Source organism: Pseudopodoces humilis, chromosome 2 (assembly GCF_049639895.1).
Source record: "Pseudopodoces humilis isolate 2021_Gansu_Grassland_sample_001 chromosome 2, ASM4963989v1, whole genome shotgun sequence".
Taxonomy (NCBI): Eukaryota; Metazoa; Chordata; class Aves; order Passeriformes; family Paridae; genus Pseudopodoces; species Pseudopodoces humilis.
Window position 1 is genome coordinate 96,890,513 of NC_142201.1, and position 20,045 is coordinate 96,910,557.

At 37.9% G+C, this 20,045-nt stretch overlaps 1 protein-coding gene across 1 annotated transcript in view; it reads left to right on the top strand.

Moving 5' to 3' along the window:
* Positions 1-20,045, top strand: part of LOC148184931 (uncharacterized) — an 84,523-nt gene that overhangs the window by 51,704 nt on the left and 12,774 nt on the right. Inside the window, exon 6 of the mRNA XM_088051308.1 lies at positions 1,693-1,787. Within this exon, the coding sequence (XP_087907434.1) occupies positions 1,693-1,728 (36 nt within the window). The 3' untranslated portion in view covers positions 1,729-1,787. The remainder of the gene's footprint in view (positions 1-1,692; positions 1,788-20,045) is intronic.

Consider the following 20,045-nt stretch of genomic DNA (forward strand, 5'->3'; position numbering starts at 1 on the left):
AATGATAATGTATCTTCCCATCATACTTTGGCATTTCTACCAAGAGCTGGAACCACAGAGGTCCAAAAATGAAAGATGCTAAAGACCATCACCTCCAAACAGACCCAGTTTTAAGCTGAGGAAAGGATAATGAGAATCAATTTTTATTGGCTAGATTAATAAAGATGTGTGGCAGAAAACTAAGCCTATAAGTGGGTGCCAGTGAGAAGAAACACCGCATTTCTGAGCAAGCTCTTCCTGAGACTTGTTGAATGTTACAATGTCCTTTTCACAGGGGCATCTATATTGCTCTGCTCCAGAATTTTGTGGGCCCATTCCTTCTTTCATTCTGCACACAATTCTGGGTTACTAACTCCTGAGTTCAAACAGACGAAAGCAGCAAAGATGCCTTTGGTTGAAATCCTGACCTGCTGAAAGACAAAATTCCCAAACTGTTGCTCAGATGACTCTTTATCCAAGGCCTACAAAAAGTACTTTTAAAATTATTATTTTTTTTTCAAAGGAGCCTAAATTTGGTCATCTTCTCTTTTAAAGAAATTCTGGTGAGTGCCCTGTTCTCACGTGAGTCTAGAATCACAGATGCAGAAGACTTGAAGGCCCCTGAAAATAGTCTTCTCCATACTTCCACAGAGAATTAGGACCCTGTTATTCCATGACCTTCTCTCACAAGAGGTTTGTCTTGTTGATTTATCAAAAGCATTCAGTAAAGACCATTTTGCATCCTCTTCTGATAACCAGTCACTCACCTTCCAGGTGTTCCCCTTAGGTGTCCCTCAGCTCTTCTCTAGTGGAAGCTAAACCACATTGTTCCAATCTTTTAATACAGAGAGCCATTTATGCACTGAAATGCTCATCAGCATCACAAATATCCCTCTGTGTTTTATATATCTCAAATGTGTCAATATGAAATATATAAATCGACTGATTGATTGATTGATTGATTGATTATTTGCAACAGCATCACATATTTGCTTTGTGGTCCATAACACTGAAGCTCCTTGTTAGCAGCATAGTCAGTAATTCACAGCTTTTATTCAAACATTAAGTTCTTCTTTCCTAAATGAAGTGCTCTCCTCTTGTCTCTAAGGTGTCTTGATGATTTCAGATATTTATCCACTGCACAAAGACCACTTTGCATTCCAATTCTGCCATCCCTTTAGTCTGATGCTTTCCATGAATGTTGTTCTTCATTCTATGAGAATAATGCATAGGGCCAAGTTTTGGGTATTATTTGCAAGAATCACCCTAAAAAAGGTCACACCTAGTCTGCCCCACTTTTACAATGTTTAGAGAACAGTTCTTGTGAGGGTTGGGTTTTGTTGTGGTTGGGTTTTTTTCTCTGTATCATTCATCCACACTAGGATCATGCATTCCTCACATGTTCATTGTAGTGGTATACAGGACAGTGTCAGAAATCCTACTGACAACAGGATTCATATGTCACATTTTTTTCCTAAGCTGTTTGGACAGACATTCTGCTAAAGTAAAATAAAACAAACTAAAAAACAGGAAAAGTAAAGGTTTCACAAAATTTGCTTTGGACCACTCCACTGGAATGTTTCTCATTGCTTTACAAAATTCAGATTTTGAAACAAGTATTTAGCCATTTGTTTCAGAATTCTTCTAAAAAAAGGTATTCTGATAATTTTTTAGTTTTCTTAGGTTCTCCTGAGTTTCATTTTCCTCATTCAGTCCCTCAGGATCTCTCCATCCTTCATGACTTTTTGATGCTGACTGCTTTAAGACTGTTCTTTAAATATCGATGGATTTCATCATACATCACTCATGTAAGTATATCTAATTCATCTAAATGTTTTTCACCTTTTACCTGAAGATGGAATAAAAGACAATATCAGCCCAGTCTTCTTCACAGCAGCTGTTGGTTGCTTCCTTTCCCATTAGGGATGGGGTTTGTATTCTCCTTTGCCTCCCTGTGCTTCTCACATGCTGTGCTTATTTCATTCCATCTTTTGCTAATTTTCTCTAGTGCAGTACTCTTTTGTTTTTATTTTTAATTGTATATTTTCATGCTTGAGGTGTTCCTTTATAGTCAAATGCAGCTACATATCTTGTCTCTGCTTTTTTTGTAGTGCCTTTTTCATATTCAGATGTGTAATGATCCTCTGATACAGCTGTAATATTCTCTTACAGTGCTTCTTATCTTTCATCTGTATTGGGATACTTCATCACTGTGTCTTTAATAAAGTGTCTCTCTCTACTGCCAGCTCTCAACAATACACCTTTATCCTTTGGATTATATTCCTAACAAAAATCTTCCCAACAGTTTTTGAACTTATTTTTGTCTAAGTCCATTGATCCTTACTTTCCTCATTTCATCCCATCCTTTACTTAGCAGTTGCCTTTTGCAATACTTAACAAATACTCAGACTTTTCAGCTAGGCCTCCACAGTATGAGTGCGGGGAGAAATAAATAGCTATTTCTCCTAGTACTATATTTCCCCACAGTGATTTGTTTCCATTTAACTTTGAGCTTCAGTGGATCCCAAAAGCCATTTTGGCCTTATGGTTAAGCTAATTTGGCATACATGTTCTTTTTGGCAATTGTGTGTATGCTCAGTCCTGCAGCAGGGAGATGTGTTCCCAAAAGCTTCTACCCTTCACTTAGTGCAGGGCAGAAGCACCAGGGTTGCTGCTGCCCCACCCTGTTAGGTGATTTGGGAACCAGGGCATCCTCAAGTGCAGAATCTGTTTGATGAACTGCAGATGGCTTTTGCAGAGGTGGGTGACACTAAATTATCCTCTGTTTGGCAGAGAAGAAAATTGACTACTTGGGGATACAGGTATGTGTATATAACCATGAATCCCAGCAAAGTTATGAATTGTTCTTGCTCTACAGTACCATCCCAGAAAATATGACGTGCTAACTAATGGTTACCTGTTCTTATCAATGCACTGGTTTTTGTGTTTTATTCTGTTCCCAAAAATGGCTGAATCAATTCTCTGCTTCCAGCTAAAAATCTGCAATAGGCTGCTGCTGGGAAATACTCCTCCCTTTCTTTCCTCCTTCATAACTTCTCACCACTCTGACTCCTGTCTCCCTTGTGACCCTAGAGCTACCATCACCACATATGTTTTGAAGCCCTTTCTCCCCGTTTTCCTTGCCTGTCATTCCTGGTCATGCTCAGTACTAACCTGCCCGTCCTACAGACTGGGCTGTCACGTTCCTCTAGTAGTGTCAGTTTCATCCACATACTGTGATTTCAAATTCTTCCTGTTTATTAACCACATTCCTAACACCTGGGAATAGATGGCTCAACAGGCCACCTTATTGCTCTCCCTGGTTTGCCCTGTCCTCTCACCATGCCCATTTATAAGGATGATGGTTTTCTGTTCTATGCTGTCTTCCCATCACTCCCCTCTTGCAGGGTGCTGGTCCATGTTCAGTTAGGCCAGTGCTCAATACCACCCAAGTATCTTTGCATCCTACATCCTCAGGATTCATGCTTTGGAAATCCACTCCACAAACTCAGAGTTGTGCACCAATATGTAATAATTGTTGAGATAAAAGCTGCCATGCACATCCCACAGGGAAATGGTCTATCCCAAGCACTATGCTTATTTGCCATTTATACTGATAATTAAAAACTAATGATAGATGCATGTCTGCCAAGAAACAAACTCCCTTGGTTGAACTAGTGAGAAGAATTTTGCAAGGCAAGATTAAATCATGCTCCCTTCTCTGCTGGGATCTGAGTGTCAACCTTTTGTTTGTGAACTGAGAAATTAATTGCTCCACAATGGAATCAGACTTTAAATTAGTGAAAGATTGTGTTGTCACTTTACTTCCAGTGGCTCAGCTGGCAGAACTATGTCCTTGATTACCTGGACAAGTGCCCTTCATTGTTCCATCCTTTCTCACCAATTGCATTTTTCATTCTCACAGAGCATCCTATTCCTATTAAAAACTTGAATATTTACATCTGTCATCAGAGATAATTGGAGTCTTCAACTCCAAAAAGGCCTTGGGTGCCCTCATGTGATGTCCAATCTTTTCCCACAGACTGGGATTTTCTGGGCCATGGGCAACTCTTCACTTAAAATTTTACTGAGACCACTGAGTTTACATCAAAGTGAACCATCTCAATTTTGGCTACTCTTCCCTTGCACACAATTTCTGTCAGCTTTTGAGAGTAGAGGTCATCTAAGCTGTCAGTTGTATAGTGTCTAAAGCTGCAAAACTAGTACAATAAAATGTCCACTATATCCATTTATAGAATTATTTTTAGTCTGTTTGTTGGTATCCTGTTTGTTGCTCTAATGCTAGCCAAGACTGGCACCCTTCTGAAAAAAAATTCTGATTAACTTCTACATTTTTGATCAAGCGGATTCAGAATAAGTAATGAATTTAACCAAGTATTTTACTAATTTCTCTGCACCCATTTGGACTTGCAAACAACCTTTACTTATCCTGGAATTTCCTGAGTGTTCCAATATTTGGTTTTCTTTTCTTGTAGCCATGGCCCTATTGCCTATATAGATGGTTCCTCTCTCACCTCTTCTCACTGCAACTTCCTTCAAAGCTGAACCAATGTAAGAGTGGCTGCAGAAAGGGGTAAAGAGGAAAGTGAAGCTGTATATATCATTGTTCCCTTCTTCAAAAGTATTCCCTGTTGTGTGCCCTCCACGGATCTTCCCTCTCTAGAGAGAAACAAAGCAGAATGGAAATTGTCAGGCATGCTCACTGCAGCATCCTGAGCTCCTGATGGTCCATCTCCGGTGACACAGAGCATGGATTTTGCATGGATAGAGGTTCCCAAACATAACAAATTTCTTAAAGTTCCACTCAGAAGAACCACTGTGAACAAACAACAAGCTCACAGAGACATCTCTGAGACATCAATGCTGTAACAGAGCGCATTCTTTGGCTCTCTTTAATAATCTCCTTTAGAACCTGGAAGATTTAGTTGCAACCTAACGTTGCTTTAACGTTGCTAAAACCTAATGTTTTATCAGAGATAAAACATTTATGCATATAAGAATTTTGAAACCAAAAAAACTTTCAACAATTTGCTTTAATTTTAAAAGATTTAAACTTAGCCCCTATACCTCATATGTTCCTTAACCTGTGACAAGTTGCAGGAGCTCAGAAGCACAAATCCTGAAGGTGCTAGGCAGCCACAGCTGCAATCAGGTCTCTGTCTTTGAAAGGATAAAACTTATTACACTAGTCTGAAAAGCAAGGAGAAGAATCTTTCCAATCTGTCTAACGCTTTTAACCTTTAGCAGGTAATTTTGTGTTTTATGGGACAATTACAGGAAAGTGTTAGTATTTATATAATTGAATAAGATTGATGATGTTTCTTTTGCATGGAAGCAGCTTATAAACCTGTTCCTCTATTCAGACAGTTAATATACTAAAACTGTTGAGTAAAACCAGGCCTACTAGTCCCTTTTGGTAAAGATCACATCTGCCCATTAAAAATGAGATTTATCACTATTTACAAATGCCTTTCAGTTCAGCAGACAGCTTTATGTACAGATTATTATTCTAACTTTTAGTCCGTAAACTAGACCTCTTCTGCTTAACTTTGCATAAGAAATGCTTTCAAAAGACTTTCTGAATTATAGATTATATTACTTCAGACTGGCTTCTATCCTGATGTCCTCATCAATTCACTCTTATATTTTTATGACAGTACTCATATTCTTCTGACAGACTGTAGTGAACCCATGCTGGAAATTCCCTTTCTTAATGAGCCAATTTCTCTATCTCTTTATAAGGAGATTCCCAAATATCTCTCTGGGAAAATAAATAGGCTAACAAATCTCTCAAATGAGATACCTTACCATTAAATTGTTTCTAAGTCTTCCCAGTGACTCTGTTTTCATGGTAGACTGCAAAGAGAAACACGAGTATGGAACACAGTTGACTAAACATTTAAGGAGAGGGGATAACTTCCTTCTGTCACACTGTAACCCTCATGTCTGTGGGAGACTTTTATGTGGGCACTTTGGGCAAGGCTTGGAGATTTGGAAGCAGGATGATATGCTTGAGAGTCCACCATGATCACATGGCAAATAACTAACTTTTGCTAATGCTCCCAGTTATGATCTAAGAGGAATATGCTCTTATGTTGAGCATTAATATATTTATCACTCAAGCAATCGTGGACAGACTCTTGGCTGGTCAGACACTTGTCACGTGGGGAAGTGTCAGTCTGCAGAGCTCCTTGAAGTGGGATGACCCATGATCTTGCAGAGCTGACATTTCCTCAGCTTTTTTATCTTGGCATGACTTTAGGGTTTGGTTTGTTTCCTAAATCCCTATCTCTTTTGCTCATCTGCTTTAAATTCTTTAAATTTGCTTATATTGACTTTGTCTCATCTCTTCATCTTTTATTTTTTTCTACTTTTCCCCCTTGCATGGCTATTAAGAACACAGGTGGCCAGATAGCTTTGGCTCACAGTTAAAATTCTTTTGACTGAAGTAGGTTCAGATCACAACACCCTAGCACATGTCTATGATATTGGCTCATAATGAAAGGCAAGTGACAGAAAAATAGTCCTGTGTCTTCTACAGCCAGAGAGTGTAGAGGACTTCAGAGGGGAAAAAAACAAAAAAAAAAGGAGCCGTAGGAAGATCCTCCTGAAACATTAGCTCAGTTTCTCAAATTTATTAACCTGACCAGAGAGATAGGGTATAGTCAGTACAAATAGCTCAAATCAAGGATGTAAAAGGGGAAAGGAGAAAACAGAACCTTGAAATTTTTGGGTCAAAGCTGATTTTAAAATGCAAATCCTCTTAAATATTCTGTACTAAGACCAGGGTGCCCATTTTTCACTTCTCTTGTGTATTGCAATTACAGTTGTAAACCATAGTTTAAGAAAATCTCTCTGTAGAGATCATAAGGAACTTGACTATGAGGTTTTCTTGTTTATTCACTGTTATTTTGGCCAGTTAAGGCACTCCTACCATCTCCTAAGGGGCAGTGCAATGTTTCCAAAGTGTCACTGATGTTTCAGATTTCCTGTTTTCTGGCCCTGCATATATTATTGTACACTTAAGTTAGAGAAACACTATCAGCAAAGCCACATTAATGACACAATAAATGACTTTCTACATGTACAGTGTGTTTAGAAAACAATGACTTTGGATTTGTATGTTACAAATAAAATTCAGTAACAGATGAACAGAATTGAGGCTCTTAAATCACCATTTTCTATTAAATAATCACATATTTCATTGCTCTATTTGGCTTTCTAAATTGTACATTTCATTTTGGATTTGATGAAACTGGTATATTGTCTATTAGTTATGAATCCAAACCCAGTCAGAATGCTTTAAGTAAATATGCTGATTAAATAGGAAAGAATTACTGGGTCCTCCTACGCAGACCAGAAAACATAAATATATTTTTGCAGAAGAGGCCCATTCATCTTCCCACAAACCATCTATGTGAATCCCCTGTTAAGATTAATATTATGGCTCTTAGTTAAAAAAGGGGCATGGGGGTGACTATAAAAATTTCAAGGTTTTACAGTTGAAAACTTAATTGCCATTGTCTCATTTTGGTCTGCCTTTTCTACAGTTTTCATTCTATATATATATACCTTTAAAAAAAAAAACAGAAACACCCCATCACCACTGAAACATCTTTTAATTTTCTTGCTTCACTCATCTTTTTATAGAGACATATCAGGAGATTGACAGCTTTCCATGAAAACCTATTCCTGCTTCTGCTGTTGCAAAATTCCTGATTCTGATGCATAACAATGTTGCGAAAAGAAAATCTCCAAATATAATTTAAATGTGCTATTCAAGTATTTCCAACAATTTATAGAATCTCAGTACAGTTCCCAGTGATGTGACAACCAACAAATGCATTCATACTCGATCCTCCCAAGAAAAGAATTTTTTTTTTCCTGGGCTTATTTTAAAAATTGATGGAAGATGGATGCTTCAGCTCCATCCTTGCAGATCAGCAGGATCAAAGTGCCAATTTCCCCTCAGCACCCTTGGCCTCCATGAAAACCCAGTGTGCACTGAAATCTCCTCTCAGACACTATTCAGGGATATTCAACACTGTTGAAGGAGGCAGTCCTATCTAAGATCTGTCTCCATATAAAGTAATGAGAGGCTTGAAATCTGTCCCCCAGCTCTGCTAATCTTGCTAGGATCAATTTGTTCGGATGTAAATGGCTGCTGTTCATTGGCTGTTTAATACTGAAGCCCCACAGTCCCTCTCATTAATAAGGACTCTCAAAGAAAACATGCTGTGCTTTTATTTGTACATCTTCATCTTCTTACTCATTATATGTAACAGTTTTACTGAGTGTTTCAATGGCTAATCATGTCGTTGTGGTTTTTTTTCCCTTCCAATCCATAGTTGTGGTTTAATATACCATTACAATTTAAAGCCCCTGTAAAGAAAAAGTGGCTCTTATCTTCTGCAGAAATGACTTTCATTAAGCATGTTCTGACAGTGCATGGGAGTGTGGAGGTACTCAGAGAAAAGCTGTAAATTGTGGTGCTGTTAACTGCAAGCACACTAGAAGTCATAGAAGCCTCAACAACTTTGGGGATAATGAGTCAAAACGATGTTTTTTTGCATTAAAGCTGATTGCAAATAAAGGCAGCAGTGTTTTCAACCTGGCACTTGACTCCTGCTAAGCTTTGATCAGAGTGTGCAGTCTCAGGGACAGCAAGGAGAGGGTGTCCCAAAGCCAGAAAGACCCGTGCACCGTGACACCACGCACCTAGCAGATTGCAGCCTGATTTCCTGGGGATATTGTGTAGTTTGTCACCTTCTGTTCCATGACAGTGGCTGTGGTGTGGAGATCTTGGCTGACTTAAGCTCTTAGAGAAAAAAACAACAGATTTATGTTTACTCTCAGTTGTGACGTTCCATTATCAAGCTCAGCAGCAATCTAGTGGCTGCAGAAGCAGTATAGATTAGGAGGCTACTAGATGCTGCAGTGAACAGCCAGCATTGTTCCCATCCAGCAAAAGAAACCTCACACCCTTGCTCTTTTACTTTCCTGTTTTCCTTTCTGCAGAATTTTCCTAAATAGGAGAGAAATCTTCTCTGCAAAAGAACCAACACTGCTGACTGTTAGAAAATGGAAGTGGTATTTAGCCTAAATGTCCTGAATTCTCTTTGCTGTTTTCTCTTCTGATTCTAGTTTTGTGAAAATTACAGTGAGGGGGTTCATCATTTAGCTATCTTGATGATACACACTCTTAGTCACAAAATACACAGACACAGGAATATAAACCAAGGTAGAATCCAGCTTATTAGCTTTTATTTGTTACTTTAAGCTTACCTTTGCAGATTCAGCTGTAATCACTTCATTTTAGGGCCTTCTTACTTCATGTGAAACAGTGACTTCCTAAGCAGCCCAAGCAGCACCAAGTCTGACCAGGAAAATGCAAGACTCATTGGTGAGCTGGTCCCTTGTGACAGGAAAAACCCCTGCATAGTTAAATATCAAAGAGAAGATCAAAATAAACAAAACTATGAACAGAGACAGAGAGGTGGGTAGATCGACTCACTCAGTGCCTACAAGGCTCCATGACTAAGCATCCTGAACAGTACTGTACAAGATTATTAACCCCTGAGAATTTATTTTCTCTAAATTGAGTATAAAAGCAGTTTCCTACTTCCAAAAAGTGACGGAGACTACAAAATTACCAGCTAGTACTTCAATTCATCTTTTGAAGTTGAAGGTGGCATAGAAGAGTGAGGCACTCTTGCTATTTAAGATGTAATCATCAACAGCTTAAGGAATGAACTCCATGGCCTACAGAGAGAGTGGAGTCTCAATGAGGAGCCCATCAAAGAGTTTCAGGTGTTAATAGGTAGTGGCTAAAGAATTGGCACAGACTCCTGGTAATCTTTGACTTCACACCACGGATGATGTGGACCATTACTTTCCAAATATTAAGATGCATCATTTGAAGAAGGACACTGCAGTGACACATAGCCAGTCTCAGTGATTATTCACAAGTATCACATAAGACTTATGCATGAGTAATATTTTTTTTTCATAAATATATATGAATAGATGTATATGTACTTGATTTTGAGGGAAAAGCACCAAGTGCATCAAATAATCGAACAATCTGAGTGACATTCAGCAGCCAATGTAAGACATAATTTAGTCAATGACCAGTTGTGACTAAATCCTCTGCTGTGTGGTTTTCCAGTTGTAAGCACCACCTTCTACATAACAGCATGGGGGAATTCAACATAGCTATGTCACCATGATTCTACCAAAAAAACACCATACTCATTAGAGTTATTTTCATGAAAATCTCCAGAGGTTAATAAGCATTCAATTGTTTTATACCCATGGGGCTATTAACCTACTGTTTCTTGCAGGATTTATGCACAAAACTCGGTGGGAGCTCTCTGAGAAGATTTGCATGTCTAGTTCCCATTAGAGTTAATAGGAGGCAAGCATATCAATGCTTTTTACACAATAGGGAATAACCTTTCTTTGAAGACTTTAATGAAAATTCTTGTTCACTCTTACTCCACTGTATTAAATCCAAAAGACAGTCCTGATAGTTGTTCTATTCTTTATCTTTCTGACGAAAAATGTTAAGCTCAGAAAACTCTCTTCCCATCTCTTATTTTCTTCTTCCTATTATCACTTATTCTACTCTTCCATATTCTTCCCCTCCCACTTTTTCATCACTAGACGGACATCTTAAGAATCTCCACCGACATGAGAAACAGCGTTGTTCTTTTCACTTCAATAGTGTTATACATTTTCAAGCCATAGGAAATACAAGGAAATGCTCTGTTCAGCTTGGTTCTTAATGCAACAAGTAATAGAGCGGTGCAATTTCTTCCCAAAGGAAGCTTTTATTACAAGATGTGTGACAGAGGGTTTCAAGAGGAGGGTGGACAAGAACTTGAGAGAGAAACAATTTGAGGGTCGTTAGCTAGACAAATCATAAGAGGTTGAGGAAATCTCTGACCTGAGTATAGCTGATGGCAGGAAGAATACTCAGGAGAAGCATTACACATCATTGACCTTTCTTTCCTGTGCCTGCTTATGTAGGGTCAATGTTGGAGACAGGATACTGATCTGAAGCAATCTGCTTGTTTCATATGATGTTGGACATTCCAGTATTAATCCATGCCTTTATATCACCATATGCTGGCCCTCCACATCAGAAGTTTAGCAGATCAAAATCTTCAGGGCTGGTAAGGAAGGGGAGAGACTGCCAGCCTATTGCTTCACCAATGCTCGGGTGGGGCACATCCTATGGACAGGCTCAGTATGACAGACCATACACAGCTCTCAGTAACATTCCCTACTTATTCTGAAGTTTAAAGGAAAAAATAGCACCAGGCTGACCTCCTAGGCAAGGAGGGGAGAGAAAAACACATTCTCTGATACACTTTCTAGATGAGGAGGGGCATATGAATAGGAGCTGACACAGTAAAAAGCACTGTGAAATTAAGCTGTTAATGTGAATATGTGCTTTTGTTATTTGTCAGGGACTCAGCCCTGAAAACTGCTTCTGAGTAAGGAATGCCCAAGGAAAATCAAAGATTAGGAGATTGGTGGAAAGTAGTGGTTTTCCTCTGATTAAAAGCTTTGTTCAGATCTCAAATAACATATCCAGTATGTTGTTTGCAATACCCTAAGCAGCTGGCACAGCTGGAATATACCAATTTCATGGACTTCATTAAGCAGAGATAACTTTTTCTCAAGGTTTTGATGAAGTGATCAGTGGTAGGGTTTTCATGATATCTCTTTGACAAAGGCAGGAGATGACTTCCCTACTAGTTTCAACTGTGGAGGTGAGATGTTTCCTGACTCAATTGTTTCTGGAAATGGAGCTGCTTCTGTTTTACCTCCCGTTGCAGAACTGTGGTGTGAGGTTTCTTTGTGAAGCTGAACAGATGTTGTGTAGCATCCTAAATATACCATATGTTGCAAAGTAGGAGATGTTTATTCTTAAATGTGTAATTTGCAGAGCAATTTTAAAACCTCTTGTGACAAATGATTCAGCTCTCCAGAGCTCTTGATTGGTGTATATCTAGCAGGGAGTGCTCTAGCTCATATTTGGACTTTTTCTATGCAGTGTTTGTTGTTCTCACTTAACTTATTTGATTTAGTTAGCTTCTTTAACACTTCACAGCACAATGCATGAATCCTTGAGAAAGGGCTACAGGTTACATAATTGAGAAATACAGTGCAGCATAGGGTGGTTCTCCCCCCTTGTTTTGTTTTAGTGGTGAATAAAAGTACCCCATGTTGACTGTAGATCTTAGAGGGCATATCTGCATCTTCCTCTTTCTCCCTCAGAACTGTCTCCCTTCTTTTTCTTCAGAATAACATAAAAGAAGCAGATGCTTTGATTTTATTGTTCCCTATAGTGTTGCAGAGAGTATGCATCTTAAGGCAATCCTTAAGGTTGCTCCAGCAATTGCAGCTTCCAAAGGATTACTACCTAAAAAAGAAAACAGTTTTAAATAAAAACAAAAAACCAGCCAAACAAAACTGCACACAAATCGCACCCCCACACACACAAAAAAAATCCACCTCTATCCAAACACAAAAAAAAAAAAAGAAACAAGAGAAGACCCAACTTCTTTTTGTGTCTTTGGATCCCAAAATGGATGTATAATTCATTGCACCTGTAGTCAATTATCCATTCAAAACAATTGCTATTTCACAGTGATTAGCTGATTTGCCAATATAAGAGGCAGCTGGTTTATCCATGGCCGAGTAGTAAGGCACAATGAAATCTTCTGAGCCCAAATTCTTCTCCTTTTAGAACCACAAACAGAAATAATTTTTCTCCTTCAAAATAAGACTTCATTTAAAATAATAAATAGCATTATTTCAGGTTTCAGATGGAAAGACAGTAGTATTCAATTTGAAATTTTTTTAATGTAGACAGATGTTCTCAGTGAAGACTAATTTCTTGACTCTTTCTAATGGACAATATTAAAATATTTGGGATACTCTGTCCCTTGATTCCTGTCTTCTGTAACTTTGTCTTGTTGTCATAAAGACCCTCGTCTGTCTTTGCTGGGCTTTTTAAACCTTTGGGATTTTTTCTTCCAGCTACCAATGCTGACTCTTTAGTTGCTGAAATATGAAGAACTGTTTCTTTGTATCTCTTGTGTATAGTGTCATAGAATAGTTTGAGTTGGAAGGAATGACTTTTAAAAGTCATCTAGTTCAAAATCCCTGCCAAGAGCAGGGACATCTTCCACTAGACCAGGTTGCTCTGAGCCCCTTCCAACCTGACCTTGAGTGTTACCAAGAAAAGGTAGTCTGGACAACCTATTTCAGTGTTTTACTACCCTCATTTAAAAAATAAAAAAGCAAACCTTCTTTCTTGTATGCAGTCTAATTTAACCCTCCTTAATCTTAAACCATCACGCCTTGTTTCATCACAAGTTTGCTCAAAAGTTTGCCCCCATGGCTCTTACAGGCTCAAGTACTGAATGGCTGTGATAAGGTCTCCCAGTAATTTTCTCTTCTCCAGGCTGAACAATCCTAATTTTTTCAGTCTTTCGTCAGAGTAGATGTGATCCATCCTTCTAACAATCTTCATGATGCTCCTCTGGGTTAATTGCAACAGGTCCATGTTGTTCCTGTGCTGGGGCCCCAGAGCTGGATGCAGTTCTCCAGGTGGGGTTTCACAAGAGCAGAGTGGAAGGGCAGAATCACCTCCCTCAGTCTGCCAGCCTCGCAGCTTTGGATGCAGTCCAGAACAGTTGGCTTTATGGGCAAGTGTTTTAGGCATCATAAGACATTTTTGTTGAAAAACCTGTTTAAGAAAATAGCCTGATCCTATTTCCATCTTTAGTCATACTGATATGTAATGGGGTGAACTCCACTAAGTCAATAATGTTACACAGAATTAAAACAGATGAAAATAATTTAGAAAGGAGAACATAAAAAGGACAAGCTATAGAATTTGGATATTTACTTTTATTTTTAAGAGGGGTAGAGTAATTCACTACAGATAAGCATTTGATGGAGTTACAGCTCATAAAAGTGGTTCTCCTTCATCTAATCCTTCTGGATTCATTCTCTGCATGGGATCCACTCTTATTAAAGCTGAGCAAAGAGGTTGTAAAGGACAGTTAATGGAGGGAAAGCAACTTCTCCCTCTGTTTGCTTTAACATGTTGGTGCAGCTGTAAGGGTGAATTGACAAAGATTTCCAGGAACAGTTACTACTTTCCAGGCAAAATTAAAGCTTTAATTTCTGCTGGTTTTTTAGAGTTTGATGATCATCAAATCAGATGAGCCTGTTATAATGTGTCAACCCCATGGGAACAACCTCATGTGCTGTTGGAGCAGCATTCTTAGGATGTTTGGCTTGGAAGAAAAATTATTATTGTCTGATACTTAGGCCCCAATTCAGTTACGTGAGCACAGGCATCTCGTGCTCAGGCACTGTAAGGTATCAAAAAGATGCCTGGATAGGACCAGCATGTTTGATTAAGAGGGAGAAAACCCAACAAAACCCTAAAACCAGCCCATTAGTTACCCATATCCTTCTGTAGCAGTAGCAAGAGACCAGTGAATCAAGCTGTGATATTCTGACCTCTCTTAAATGACTAAATAGTGAAACTGCAGCCAGATAGCTGAGGAAAGATTGCAGCTGACCAAGAAGGCAAAAACAAGAACTAATTTACCTCATGCTATATTTCAGAACTGGTAAACAGTATTGTATCTAGTTTTCTATTTGATTTCATTTGATTGTATTTGGTTTAATTCTTCATTGAGGCTTTCTCTCCTATTGCTTCTGAAAGAAAAGAATAGAATAGAATAGAATAGAATAGAATAGAATAGAATAGAATAGAATAGAATAGAATAGAAATTTACTAGCAGTAGATTAACTTCAAAGGCTTCTAAGACTGAAATCAATTTACAGATTTTTTGAATGCTAAAGGGAGCTTTAAAAATTAGTCTGGTAGTCTTACAAGGATAAAATGAGAAGTTCTTCAGGAGGAACTGATTTCCTTTTAGAAGGAAATGTTCTAGGAGACCTAGAAAGAAATATTTTAAGAGACCTGTGGGATAATTTGGGGTTTTCCTTTGGATAAATTAGAAGTATAGTGACATTAAAGCATAATAATATAAAAGGTAACTAAGCCAAATTTTAAAAAAACACCATAAATTTAATTAATTAATTATAAATTATTTTTCAATTATATCTAAATTAAATAAACATTTGTTTATTTTTTTTAAATACCAAATTTGTTGTTCAAATTTGGCTTGTCCTTTAGTTCAATATGGCTGTTCTTCTGAGAACAATTTCTCTCTCTATGAAAATCATACAGTAAATCAGGTTTTCAGAGAGGCAATGTACATTCTTGTCTTAATAAGAAAGATGTAATCCACGTTTGAATCTCAGCATGGGAGGGTCAGTGGGAGGAAGATGCTCCCTGCCACAGCAAGTACAGGATCCTCAGTACTCAAACAGTTCAAACACCAGGAAGTTGCATGATCTAAACAGTAGAAATCTTTCATCAGTGCTGAGTCCTCACCACAAAAACTTAAAAGGATGTCTTGCTTTTCATTTTTTCCTCTTCAACCTCCTACTTGTTTCTCTGATCTACATCTGAAAGAAGAGCTTGTTCAAAATCACTAAGATATGACAAGAGAGCAGCAGATGTATAGCTGAAGCATTATATTCAGTGGATGCACTTTCAGTCTCCTTATAAAGCCAACAAAAGATAAATTGCACAAAATGTTTTGCAGTGATCATAAGACAAAAATTTTCCACTTTCATGTTCTTTAGCTAAACTGTCAAGAACAAGCAAAACCCCCCATGATATAATAGATACCACTTTCTTCTTTGACATGTCCTTTCCAAATTTCTACGTAAAATTTGAACTATTCAATTTTTGTTGCAGGGTTCAGTGTTAGTATTGTCAATCTCAAGGATTTGTGAACACAAACCAAGCTCAAAAAGGGTGCTAAGTTAAAATATGCTCACATGTATGCATATACATCTATACATCTATACATCTATACATCTATACATCTATATATCAATACATCTATACATCTATGCATATATACATATATATATACAGCACTCTTCCATATGCTGACCACATTTTAGGAGCAATAAGCAGTGGGGACATAGCGAGGATTTACTTGGCCTTCTCATTTTAGAACTTTTAAACCCTATTGATTTCGTAGATTTAAGCTTTTCTCATCAACTTTGGAGGGTAAAATTTTGCTTTAAAATGAAATCAAAGCAATATTCTTATGTGATTTTAACTTTAAGACCCAATCTCAATCTAGTAAAAATGCCAAGAGCTGTCACAAAATCGTGAAGGCTTGTACCCTTCTGAGCAAAGCCTGTGTCTTAAATCTTGTAGACTCTAATAATTGCTGATAATAATTCAGTAAAGCTGCATAACTAGAAAAATGGGAGATAATGCGAATAATATGAATCATCTAGCAAGATAATTTGCTACTTGGATGATGTTTGCAGACATATATATGTACACATTATCTATCTACATGTAGATGAGCATGATGTGAAATTTAGATATATGTGGAAGAGCAATAAGGTGTCTTATACTGAAGAAGAATTTTGCTGCTGAGAAGAGGAAGTAAGTGTATATTTCCCGGATGTGAGAAGTTAATGTCTGGATGTCATAAGGAAGAGCTTCTCCATCTCCTGGACCAAGGGGAGGTAAAAGTGCCAGAAGATATTGGTTAAGGAGGGTGAAGGGCATCCTATGTACATGACCCTCTGAAGTGTAGGAGACATTGCACAGTACAGCTCAGTTCTTGAACTGTGTTTGCGGAGCTTCTTGGATTCTACCAGAATGAAAGAAAATTCTTGCTTTGGAAAAAATACAAATGTATTTGTTTCTTCCTTGCATCAAAATTCCTCCATCAGTATCCACAAAACACTGGATGTACTTATTTCTGTGATTTCTATCACAGCTGGTAACAGGGAAACACCTGTACCATTTTTGGTTTTATTCCCATTCCTGTACATTTTAGGAATATAAAAGGAGGGTTTTGTCTGCTTGAGTATTTTAGGAAGCTATTCTGTGGATGGCTTTCTTCAGTGGTTATCTATGCTTCTGTCCCTGATACTCAGAGCAATTACAGGACAAAATACTGGCTCCAATCATCCTCTCTTCCTAGTAGATTACATTTTCTTACCACAGTAAGTGAACTTTGACCTCTTATCCATTTAAAATGCAGCTGCTGAGTTCTTCTCTTTTGCCTGTTGCTCTGATTCTCTGAGCATTTTCTTTTTAACTTCTTTTTCCCCTTCCCCCTCCCATTTCACTCACTGCTCTACCTTATCCTGCTCCTCACTGTACAATCTGCCTCACCTTGAAGGTCGTTCACACCATTCTCTCCCTCCCTCCTTGTCTAGTCAAGTCTCTTATCTCGGAACATTAATTTAGCTTGACTACAGTGAGTGAAAGTAATAAAAAATAATTGGCTATTTGCAATACTCCTAATCAAGGTTGTAGTCATGTTTCTTTCTCTTTAGAGCTATAAGGTAATAAAAACAAGTTGCTTTCTGTGAAATGTATTGAAATCCATTGCTAGCTAAATATTATACAGAAATGGAAGAAATGTTAAATTTTAACTATTCTAGAGATAATAGGATGTTCAGTTACTAAAGACAAGTTCCAATTTGATTGCTTCTCTCACAACAGAGTTGTCAGAGGTCAGCATTTGTAACATGGACATTTATCAATATGAATCATAACATTTCTGTTTAGATTGGTGGAGTCATGGCTACTGTGGAACATCTACATTTTAATTTCCTGCATTTGTAGCCTTTTAAATTGTGATCACAACACAGCAATAGAAATTAAATTCTGTTTAGATCTTGTCTTTCTAGACAAAGACTTCACTGTCCTTCTAGGGCTGCATGATAAAAGATGTGTCTAACTTGAACACTACAGTTCCTGGCCTTCTGCTGAATTATTCCAGCTGAAGAAACTGGGGATCAGCTAGTTTCCTCATAACTGATTTTCTGTTCTTTGTGGTAGACTGTCTCTCTTTCTTTTTCTTTCTTAAGTCCATAAATGCATGCCTTTAAAATGGGATTAATCCAAAAATCCCAAAGACTTTTTTCCAGACCAGAGTCAACTCTCTTAGTCAGCAACCTGGCTTACATTTTCTGCTTTAGACTGGTATCATTAGTCTGTTGCTCAATTTTTAGCACTTCTCACACTTTCCTTCACATGAAATAACTCTGAAATTCTCTCCTTAATGTCAGTCTTCCTTTTTCCCAGCAGACTTACATTCACCTTTGAAAAGAAAAATGTACTTAACTTCTTTCTTATCTTAAAAAAATACACCAGTTTCAATGAGGTTTAAGCCAGTCCATAACAGAAACCCGATGCCAATGCTACACCATTCTTACATGGCTACAATAGTTTGCAATCCTAAAAATCTAGGTGTAAAATAATTGACATTTTCTATTGATCATAAACTCAATGTTACAACTACAGACTCATATAATTTTATCCTTTCCTTGTCCTGCACCACCCTTCAGTGCCTAGGAGATTTCTCAGTTCACAGCAGTCATATAGAAGGGATTACTTTGCAATTTCAGTTGTATCAAAGTAATCTTTTACAGAAAAAAGACCCCAAAAATCACTATTTAAGCAATTGGGAACTATTTTACTCTCCTATAAATCAAAATAGATGATGAGATTTTAGTCTATTTCAGTGAAAAAAAACAATCATTCTAGGGCTGAGACCAAGTATGGGGAATTAATCTGAAAATGTGTTGATTTTCAGAAAGCTAAAAGAAAATGAAATATAGAAAGAAGCCTTAATATTACCTTATCTCAGAACACAGCAAATTAGTGCCTTCCTGAGTCCTCTCTGAGCTGTAGCTTTGTTTATGAAGAATGGAACAAGTGGTAACCTTTGGCCTTGTGCTGTGCACTGTCCTTGACTTCTCAGAAGCATAATCTACATTCTCATTTAATGTCAGCACCAAGCCTCCCATTCACTTCACTGGCAGCAGCCAATGGCTCTTTGATGAGGTGATTTCATGAGTTTTGTTATGCTGAGGAGGAGCCAGACGGTGCAAATCTTTCTTACTGTCACATGTAAGCTTCTTGCTGAGTCCATTAGCGTGTGCTATTGAATGAGTGAGAAAGTAATATCATTCGGTCCCCACGGTTGGAGCAAAGCCTTTCCCAAGATGACAACCAGTTGAGAAAATTAAATAGCACTGTGGGAAAATTTAGATTCTGAAATTAGGCTAAATGGATGGACTTCACCATAACATAGTTGGTTTTACAGACTGATTTTACACTGCAACCTAATCGTGATAAGACAATGAATCATCCTTAGCCACCTAAGGATTAACCAATTCTGGTCTGGCATCTTTAGAAATACTGTCTGAGAGTTAGCAAACCCATTTTGTCCTTTGCATCAAATCCTGCAGGAAAGGAGGGACACATAGAGCTGTGTCTAAATAATCCCAGACACAGCAGATGGATCTTGAGCTCTCTTTTCTGCAGTAGAATCATAGAATCATAGAATTGTTTAGAGTGGAAAAGATCCCTAAGATCATTGAGTCCAGCTGCTAACCCAGCACTGCCAAGTCCACCACTAAACCACATCCCTAAGCACTACATCTACACTTCTTTTAGATATCTCCAGGGACAATGACTCAACCACTTCCCTGAGCAGCCTGTTCCAATGCTTGACAACCCCTTCAGTGAAGAAATTTTTCTTAATATCCAATCTAAGCCTCCCCTGGCATAATTTGAAACAGGAAAATTTCCTAATGCTGCCACTGAAATCCTATTTGCACAATATAACATTTTCCTTTTGGTTTAGGTATGAAGGATATAAAACTCAAGGCAAAGAAAATAACATTTACAGGGTTGGTTGTTTTTTATAAGCCCTTGAGAAAAAGAATATCAGAGTTAAGGTTTCCTTCCTTTTTCTTTAAGCCATATTGTTAGTCATAAGAAAAATATGATGGCAAATTGTTATCTTTTGTAACTCTTGCTGTAACACCTACAGAGAACAATGTAAAGCAAGGATGCAGTGACATGCCTTAAATTAGATCTCATTTTA